General features: G+C 36.9%; 1 protein-coding gene across 1 annotated transcript; it reads right to left on the reverse strand.

Moving 5' to 3' along the window:
- Positions 1-2,807: 2,807 nt before the first annotated feature.
- Positions 2,808-3,314, reverse strand: LOC110932482. The gene has a single exon (XM_022175812.1). It carries the CDS (start codon positions 3,312-3,314, stop codon positions 2,808-2,810), a length of 507 nt encoding a protein of 168 aa, XP_022031504.1.
- Positions 3,315-10,748: the final 7,434 nt, after the last annotated feature.

Below are 10,748 nucleotides of genomic sequence, written 5' to 3' on the forward strand. Positions count from 1 at the left end.
TCTCACTCTCTTGTGGGCCCATACTTGTGACGTGTCTGTTAATCTTGACTCGGTTTCTACATCGGGCCCTAAATGTATAACGAACAATGTAAATCTGTATACAAGATTACTTTTATATAATTGTCCCAAGTTATAAAAGTTTTGTGCATGTGCATTCAAATAAATTTTCTAAAACATTTTCAAAATGAGTCAGTTAAGTTGTATTTACCAGTGTAAACTGACATATTTTCTCAAAAAGATTAAGTGACAGGTACTATACGTAATTGGCTGGGAGCTCAGGGCGTCAATAGGGAATCTCGCAAGTTCTAGAATGCCTAAAGTCTGTTGAACAATATTATCTTTCTGTTTTAAGATCCGCCTGTGGATCCAACTTACATTCCGTTGTAATATTTGATATTACTTTTGAATCGGATTGTAATATATTTATCTTTTGCTTCCGCTGTGCATTTTAATTGTGTTGTTTGACTATGATGATATCAACTACGTCACGATACTCCCCACCGGGCCCACCGGTAATACGTGGAAATATCGGGGTGTGACAGTTTAGAGCATCTTTCAGGAAAGAGAAGGCTAAGTCATCAGCTCGAGACTGTTCCTTTATGTGATCCAAAGCTGCGTCTCTGAAGCTTGATGCTGGTTCTTCAAGTAGTCTCTCCCACATTTCTTGGTTTTTCTTGATTTCTTCAAGAATCTTCCCCTGCACATCAAGAATCAGATGAGAAGAGATGACATCGGTGCTTATTTCTATCAACGTGTGAGTTGACAATAGTTCTTTTATTGCAATGTTTTTTTATTTTTTCTGAATCTTTAGATGCCATTTTTGTTGGTCTGTTGTGTGTGTTTTCGTGTTCCATGTCTTAATATGGAAGGTAGTTATATCTGGGTTTTTATATTAAAATAGTAAATTTATTATGTAGGTAGGGTGGTAAGTTTAGTAGTATTTATGGTAAAATTGATCATTAGATGTCAAATTACAATCACATCTGTAATAAATTCATTTTTTCTATATAAAATAGTTAATTTTTATTTATTTTAGTTATTAATTCATAAAATTTTTTTCATTTTAGGACAAATTTATATGACAGTATTAGTAGCATTTTTTTTTTCAAAATCGCATATGATTCGAAAACGAATTCGCAAACTATAAGAAATCTTAAACTTTATTAACTTTTTTGTTGAAATCGCATGTGTATAAATCATGATTTCGGAAACTATAAGAGATGATCAAACATTATTAACTTTTTTGAAATCGCATGTGTATAAGTCATGAATTCGCACACTATAAGACATCTTAAACATTATTACCTTTTTTTTAAATCACATGTTATAATATGTGGTTTCGCACACTTTACAAAAACACAACCTTTCTTTTTGTCTGAAATGTTTTCTCGCCCGTTTTACATGTATTTCGCATATTTTTATAATTTTTATCCTGCATATTTTTCATCAAAGTTTGAAAAAACAAGGGTTGCTTCATCAACAGGTTTGACAGAAGTGCTAAAGGGAAAGTTGTCCTCATCAAACTGAGCATGTCGTGTTACGTAGATCCGATGAGTAAGAGGATCTAAGCACCGATAACCTTTATATTTTGCATCATACCCAATAAAGATACATTCAACACTACGAGGGGATAGTTTGTGCTTTGCACAATCCCTCAAGTATGGAAAAACACGACAACCAAAAATTCTAAGATTTGAGTAAGTACGACAACGACCATATATGATTTCATATGGTGATTTAAAGTCAAGAACCAATTATGGGAGGCGATTAATAATGAAAGTGGCAGAGGCAAAGGTGTACGTCCACAAGGTGGCAAGAGCATGGGAATTAAAAAGCATAACGAGGCCGGTTTCAGTAATGTGTCTGTGCTTTCGTTCAGCTCGCCCGTTTTGTTTGGGAGTGTGAGGGCATGAGAGGCGATGATGAATGCCTTGAGCTTGGAAAAATTGTTGCAGTCTATTGTTTGTAAACTCAGTGCCGCCATCACTTTGAAACACTTTAATTTTGCAAGACAATTGGTTTTGAACAAAAGGTGCAAAAGTTAATAAGGCATCATAAAATTCGGATTTGTGTTTAAGTGGATAAAACCACATGAAACAAGAATGATCATCAATAAATATAGCATAAAAACGATAACCATTCATAGAAGTAAAAGGCGCAAGTCCCCACAAATCACAATGTATTAAATCTAAAACATGCAATGAACATTTTGAGTTTAATGCAAATGGCAAGCGATGAGATTTAGATAATTGGCAAGGAGAACAAACATTTGGTTTAGGTAATAACGAGGTAACAAACAAAGAGCCATGTTTATGAAGTCTAGAAATAACATCAAAGGACACATGTCCAAGGCGATTGTGCCATTTTTCAAACGAAGATTTGAGGTGATGAGCCGGGTAGGAAGCAATAAAGGCTTGATTTCCTTCTCGAAGAACATAAAGGCCATTTTCACGGGTGCCCTTTGCCAGGATTTCCTTGGTTTTTCGATCCTGAATATGAAAGAAATCATTAGAGAAAAGGACGTCAATAGGAGAATCATGAGTAAGTTTACTAATATGTAAAAGACGTTTAGTGAGATGCAGTACGACAACAACATTTTTTAAATGAATGTTATTAGAAAGGAATTTTGTACCGACGTTCGTTACTGGTAAAGTGTGACCATTACCAAGCCGAACAAACTCATTACTAGGAGGACTAGAAGTGGCATCACGATCCTCAATAAAGGGAGTCATATGTGCTGACGCACCTGTGTCACCAGTCCAATCAGGGTGGTCCTCATCAGTGACATGACACTGTGCATGAAAAGCTTATGCGAGATTCGCATCAATAGGAGCATCCTGTTTTGCAAAGCTGGCCAGATTTGGGCAAAGATTTGCATAGTGTCCAACAGTCCTACAAAGTTGGCAATGAGGTGGTCGTCTGCCATGACCACGACCTGCACTACGACCACGACCATGACCACGGTTAGAATAAGAGGAATTAGGGTTAGAACGAGATTGGTTACCAGAACGATGTGACTGAGCCGTGAAGGCAACTGAAAGTTGCTGAGTGCCGTGTAGGGACAGCATAAATATTTCTTGATTTTCGGTCTTGGCTAATAATTCACGGAAGGAGGCAGTACCAAGAGCACGATAAGTTGTAGAAAAATGCTCATAGGAGGGGCCGAGACCGCAAAGAAACCAATGGCACTTGTCAGTCTCAGCGACAGGATGACCGATTGCGGCTAGTTGGTCACATATAGCTTTAAACTTGCGGCCGAAGTCAGCAACTGTGGATGAGCCTTTCTGGAGAAGACGAAGGTTGTCACGTAACATGTGCATCCGGTCGGTAGATTTGTGACTATAGGCACTTTCCAAAGCAAGCCAGATTTGGCGTGCATTGGAGAGACCTATAACCCAGACATGGCTTCTTCGGATAGGGACGATTGCAAAAGGAGACAAACCGTCTGATCATCGGCTGTCCAGGAGGTATATTCAGGGTTTGGTGAAGATTTGTCATTGACGAGAAAAGTTTCGGCAGGGGTTGAAAGCGTGCCATCTATATGGCCGATCAGTTTTTGCAGATTGAGAACAAGGGTGTTAGGATCTGAGGTTCTCATGATTGTGTTTGTTTGTAATAATTAAACAATCAATGAATGTAAAACAAAGATCTAATGCAGCGGAAATAAAACAAACTTTGTAAACATAATCAAAGGAACAATAGTTTTCATAAACATGTGAATCTCATTAGTGTCGAAAGATTATAATCAAAAGATTACATGCATGCTTACATACTAAAACTCTCCCTCTGCTCGAGCTCCATGGTTGATCGTACAAGATGATAGAATTGAAGGAGAAAACTCCTTGAATAGAACAGAGCAATCTGTTCTATTTATAGTGTACATCAAACCACTGAAGCATCTAAGCTGACGTCACCATGAAAGCGACACTTAACAACCTAACAAACTACAATAACTGATCTAGTATAAACACTGTTGTCAAACAGCTGATTACAATACATAATACAAAGACAAGTTAAACTACTGTTTCTTCATACCACTGCTTCAGCCCTAACAATGCTTTGGTCTTTAGCAACACTTGAGTCAAAGCAGTAGATTGACCAGCAGTACTTAGTCTTCAATAGTCTTTGAACGGACATCAGTTGTTGTAGGTAACAGTTGTTGTAGTAGAACAGTTGATAGAAGACATCAGTTGTTAGAATCACTTTCAAGGGGAAAGTCTGATGTAAAACACTGCTTATGTGTCGCAACCCCCGTTCCTCTGTACAACTACGGAAACGGGCGGCCACGGCCAGTTTCGGTGGTATTATGTTATTGTCTAATTTGGCAGCGGGATTTTCATCAGGACCGTAGTTAGGAAATATTTGATCAGAGTAAAATACCACAATTTCACATTATTAAACACATGGGGTAAACCCAAGTTTTCAGTACACACAATTTCGTAGGAATAAATCCTATTTTTATTTAATAAAACATCTATTTTATTTTAGGTAACTTTATTGTCACTTTTCCAAGCCTTCAGTGCTGTGCAGCTAGCTTCTATTTGGCTTTCACATATTGTTACCTGAAACGCATTTAAAAACATTTTGTCAGTGGGAAATACTGGTGAGTGAATCCCAGTTCAATCAAGTTTTAAAAAAAACCATTGTACAGTATTGAGGGCGATCTCGCAATTACATTTGTTTCCAAGTCATATCAATTACCACCCACGGTACTGTCGTTCCGACTTATGGTCATGTTACTCCTTGCAAGGCAGTAACAAATTTTGTATACAAAACCCCAAATTTACCGACTGTAATTGTATCCTTACAAATACTCAATAACTGTTTAATATATAATTAATTAAGTGAGGTTTTGTAAAAACAAATTGCAAAAAGGAGATTACTCACATTGCTGTCTTAGGTTTTCAGTAAGGGTTTCCTGAGGATTATCTATAAATTACACAAATGCACACGTGTTAGTATAATAACCCATTTTAACATTAGTAATACCCTTCCCGAGACGGCATTCCAACGACTACGTCGGGCAGAACCACGACAGCCGTTACGGAACCCTAGATCAATCGGGCAGAGTATCTAATACGTATCCAGGGGTTATAATACTTATAACGGAGCAGAATCTCGTTATTTAGGGGGTATTAGACCCGAGTATAATGCCTACTATCAGAAAATTCAAGTGAGAGAGAAAGATGTGAGCGATTTGAGATTGAAGCCCGAGCTCCCATTATATAGAGCCTCATCTCGAGTTTCTCGCGGCCCGCGTAAAGGTAGGCTAAGGCCTACGCGGCCCGCGTAGTAGATGGACTAGGCTCTAGGTGATCCAGGTCACACATGTAGGTTCAACATGAGTCGGACATGTGTCAGCACAAGGTTTTGCCGCGTTTTTGATCTCTAGCGGCTCGCGTAAGATCCCTAAGAGGTCTACGCGGCCCGCGACAAACCCAAATTGATTTTTAATTATTTTTAATAATATTTAAGGTATTCGGGGTCCGTTTTCACGTATGGGGTGTTTTTAGGGACATATTGGGATATTTTAAATATTTTTAGGGTGTCGGAAAATATTAGGAGGATGTTGGTTTAGGGTTGTTATATTATGTAGAATCCATTGTTCCGAACCAGTTTTGGCTTTACATCATCTGTTTCTCTGTAGGGTTCAATCCCAACAATCTCCCCCTAGAACAGATGATGCCAAAACCCTTCATTATTCTGGATCTTTATTGTCTCATCAGAAGTTCATTAACTTGTCCTTTAAATTGCAATTCATAATCCATGGAACTTGTATCATCCTCATCCCTGCATAGTACAAGCTCAAGGAGATCTTGTAGATCTTCTACACCTAGGCCCAGTGCTTGTTCCCTTGATATGTGCTTTACTTCTCCATTGGCTCTGAGCAATGTCAATACATGGGTCTTTTGATCAGACATCCATTTTAGTATTTTTGAACCCAATGGGTTTCTTGGGAGAGATTTATTTGCTGATGAGTTTGGAGATGATGGCCTGTTCAATAATTTGTTTGCAATGTTTTGAAGTTTTGTTGAGCTATCTTCTTCTCATGCCATTTTCTTGATGGCTTCCTTAAAATACTCAGCTTCCTTTTCTTTTTCTTCTGCATCAGTCAACTGTTTCCTCTTCCTTTGGTTTAACACAATGACAGATGTATGTGCTGAAGTGAACAGTGGTTCAGAAGTGTGGACTTGCTTCTTTGACTTATCAGTACTTTTGTTTTCAGGCTTCTTTGGTAAGTTAGGACCTGTCATTCTCCTTTTTTAGCCTTTCGTAAGCCTCATATGTATATTGCCTTGTCCATTTTGATATGACTTTGGCAGTTCCTACCTTTCCCTCAACCAATTCTTGCTTCTTTTGTTTATACTCCAAGGTAAGATCATCAATGGCCTTTTTATATTTACTCCAGTTTGGTGCTGACCTTTTCATACCTGGATCATTTTTTATCCTCTCAATTCTGTTTACCTCATGCTTTAAAGCAATGAGTGGCCATTTACTGAACTGTTCTTCTTTAGCTGGATAGAATTTTTCTCTCATAATGAATGCAAGATAATCCTTTCTCATTTCCTTTTGTAGGCCAGCTTTAGGTGGAAGATTAGACATTTCTTTGCTCAGGTCTCTTGCATAGTCTTCCATTTGTCTAACCTTAGTGAGCAAGAATTGCATTCTTTCAGAAATAGCCTTGTCACCTTGTTGTTTACATTCAAATCTAGCTCTCATATCAGCTTGCTTGGCTTTGAATTTTAGATACTCATCCATGTTTGATGGATCTCTAAAGCCCATGAGAGAAGGAAATCTTCTTTTTGAATAATCATCTTCTGTATAGAATTGTCTTATTTCGTTTTTTACAGCTTCCAATTCTAGTGGATAAGTTGCAACTATTGGAGTAATATCAGCAGGGTTATAGCCTTCAAGAATTTTTGGATCTTTTATTGGATTGGCTAGAGTTGGTGGAATGAATGGTTGTGGTGGAATCATATTGTAGGGTACAAATGACAGGGGAACGGGTGCTGATACATCTTCATCTTTTGACTGATATTTTCTTTTTCTTGTGTAAGTTTTATTTGGTGAAGAAGTGTTTATTGGTGGTTTTTTAATTGGAGTGAATATGACTTGGAGTGTAGTGGTGGTGTTTTGACTAACAGGTGTTGAGACAACAGGTGTTTCAACAACCGTAGTCATTACAGCTACTGATGTGTCAGCAGATGTCTTATGTTCTTTGTAACGCCCTGCGTTTTCAAACATCCTACATTTAGAAACCTTACGTGAAATTCTATCTTTGGAAATCTTGTGTTCTTATAACCATTCTTTCATCGTAATCGTTGTAAAATATGGAACTTGCTTCGTAAATAAAACTTGTACATTACACTTTTTACCTAGTTAAATCATGTTTTATTTCATATTTTACCTTGTTACAAGTTAGGGGAAACATTGTTGCATATTATTACACAACTTAATTAACAAAATTACTCATTATAATGTTTTAAAAAAATAAAAAAAATAAAGAAATATGGCAGCCCAATTCAGCAAAATTCAGCCCCATATAGTTGGGTTTTGTGGGCTAGTTTCAAGGTGTAACCCCTTCTAAACACTTCCAAAGCCCAACCCATTGAAACCCTAATCCTTCCCCCTATAAATACCACTTATAACCAGCCTCCCTACCACTTTTGCAACCCTAAAAACTCACAAAACATCCACCAAACCGTAGCTTAAAGCAAGGGTTCGAGTAGATTGACACCCCTTCACGAAAATGAGCATAACTCACTCAATTCTTATCCGATTCACTCGATTCTTTTTCCTACTTGCTTGTATAATCATGGGGTTCGATTCCTAGACTTCTCCTTGGAGAAATCAGACCTGGAAATGCCCCGAAATAGTCCATAAACTTTCTGTTTGTTTTTATGTTCATCAAAAACTTGTTTAAACCTATGCAACTTGTGTCCAACACATCTCATACCTATGTCCTAATGCTTACAACTTATCCCATGGTTGGTTAAGCTTAAAAACAAGGTTGAGACATTTAAAATCAGAGGATTAAACCTCATAAACTTGGTGTTTTGTTTAGGGTTTTTAACCCACAAGTCATGTCAAACTTTGTCTTTGATACATGAGTGATTATGGAACAACTTGGGTTGTCCAAACATACAATCCTCACATGATTTGATGATTTCTCTTAGTTAGTGTGTATATTTCTTATTCTTTATTGTATGTTCATGACCCTCCTTGGTTGTTTTTTTTACATCAAGTGTAGTGGTGAACACATAGAGGTGCCTAAATGGAAGACTTGATCTTCCTACCTCCTACATGACTTCTATGACATTTAGAGGTACCAAAATGAAGATTTTAATCTTCTACCTCATGCTTGAACTATTGGACATATATTATATAACCTAAATATATTATTCGAATAATCGAATCTTTGATGATGAACTAGTGTTCATATGTCGGGGTACTAGATTACATCATCCTAGACTATGATAACTTGTCACGATTCTAATGGAACCTTGTTCCATGAAAACATCTAAACTCCTTCGAGTTTCCTAGTGTCAAGAACAAGCATCATATGTACTAAATGATTATTTTCCATGTTATTCTCATATCTTATTTTTATGTTGTTTTAAACACCGAATCTCGACTCTAAACATACTTGAACTTTAACCCTTATACATTCGGACTCTAAATCTCTACTCGTCAACAATTGGATAATCGGAAAACGTATGCAAACTTTGTGAGTATACTCGTATTTCCCCTTTTTACTTTTACCACTTTTGGGGTGTAACATGTTTACCTATTGAAAACTTACACATGAACACTTTGTTAAACACATGAACGTTCCTATAACATGCTTGTATACGTGATGGCTTGATACTTTAAACTTGGGTTATTCTTATGTGTTGAACTTATCATTAACTTCGTACGAGCCAAACCTTGACATATGTAGCGCTATAGGATTAACGACCCGCCCGTAAACTTGAGGTTATGTCTTGAGCATATTGCGTTTTCTTGGTTTGATATGTTAGACACATGCCATATTTAATGTTATCTTGAATCATATGCTTGCCATGAGGAATTGTTCACACTTTTTATCTTATGCTATGTACGTACCAAACTTGTATACTCGCCTTTGCTTTTGCATTGAATTGTATTTTAAACATGTTACAGGTTGATGATGATGAAATGAAAACGGATAGCAAAGATGCCTAGATACTCACTTAGACGTTTAGGTTTAAAGTGTTGTATCAATTTTGTTTATGTTATGTTGAACAATGTTGTTATTTGCTTTTCTTGTAATGTTTTGACAATTTATTTTGGAAATGAAATTTGGATTATTAAATTATTGTCACAAATAGCGTTATGATGTCTCGAGCAATCTTCACACTTCGTCTCATCCCGATGTTTCCGCCATTGGTTGGGGTGTGACAGATTGGTATCAGAGCCATAACTATAGGGAATTAGGAAAAGTAGGAATGCTTTAGCCTAGTCTATAGTTTTAGAACATTATTCGTATGCTTTACTTGAAACTACTTGCATGCTACCTTATTTGCTCTTATTTATTCTCTTTTGATCTTTTAAGCATATATGTCGCTTATGTGTTAACACTTGACATGCTATACTTGCTTTATTATGTGCTAATACATGTTTTATTGTCCCACTCATTATGTGCTATTCTTAATATGCTTCATTGTGAGTTTATATTTGTTGTTTATTCCTTTAACATACTCTTTCCCTCATGCATTTTACTCGACTATTCTAAATCCGTAAACACTCGAGACGAATTCACCAAAATAGGCGTGAAACCCACAATTTGGTGAACGACTCTCAATCTACATATTCTTTTTTTACACGAGATATCGCCATTAAGCTAGGAGTGAAATCCACATCTTAATGGTAAAACTCAAATTTCAAATTCTAGTGGACCCTCGTCAACATGTCGAAATTAAATTTTGACCCGACGAGTACCAACCACACTTAGGATACGAAATCGTCAAGTTAGGGGTGAAACCCGCACCTTGTCGACTAGTTCCACTCCTTGGTATTTTTTTTTATAAATCCCGCCAAGTCTCGAAACTTCGATTGATTTGGGACATGTAGTAACCGGAAGGGTAAATACCGTTAACCGACTTGTCGGCGAGAGTATTTTACCTATTAGGCCAAAGCATGCTCCTCAAATTCAAAAGACTTTTCGACCACTTTGGTTAGTCAAAGTTCCGTTTGGAACACTCCAAACTTTGGTCAAACATGTGTTTCTATTGTTCATTTTATACGATGCAATCTTTCAACCTCGAGTTTACCTTTGATTTCTCTTTTCACACGCACAACATATCGAACCTTTTCGATACACTTATATACGCATGATTTTCATTTAATTTAAATTCATATTCCTTGTAACAACTAGTGGAGATGTATCATCGAGATTGGAGTAACTTCCTTACCTTGACGATTGACTCCACCCCTCTTCCCTTAAAACGACTTCACCAACGAGTTAGGGGTGATTCCCTTACTTAGGTGACCGTTACCCAAAACTTATCTTTCAAAATATTTTATTATGCAAACCCGATCATGTTTTATACCTAAATCATTTATCATTATTCAAAATACCTACTTATACCGATTTCAAAATACATTGTTTATCAAACGTACTTCTTATTCTACCATCCATTTTCACTCAAATCATATACACGAGATTCTTAATCATGTCTTTACCGTTTTACTACACGAATTTCCAAACCTTACGAAATGCTACCTAT

The sequence above is a fragment of the Helianthus annuus genome, chromosome 16, assembly GCF_002127325.2.
Source record: "Helianthus annuus cultivar XRQ/B chromosome 16, HanXRQr2.0-SUNRISE, whole genome shotgun sequence".
In the NCBI taxonomy this organism is placed as follows: Eukaryota; Viridiplantae; Streptophyta; class Magnoliopsida; order Asterales; family Asteraceae; genus Helianthus; species Helianthus annuus.

Coding starts and splice junctions, on each gene's coding strand:
- LOC110932482 (XM_022175812.1), bottom strand. CDS start 3,314: ATGTTACGTGACAACCTTCGTCTTCTCCAGAAAGGCTCATCCACAGTT.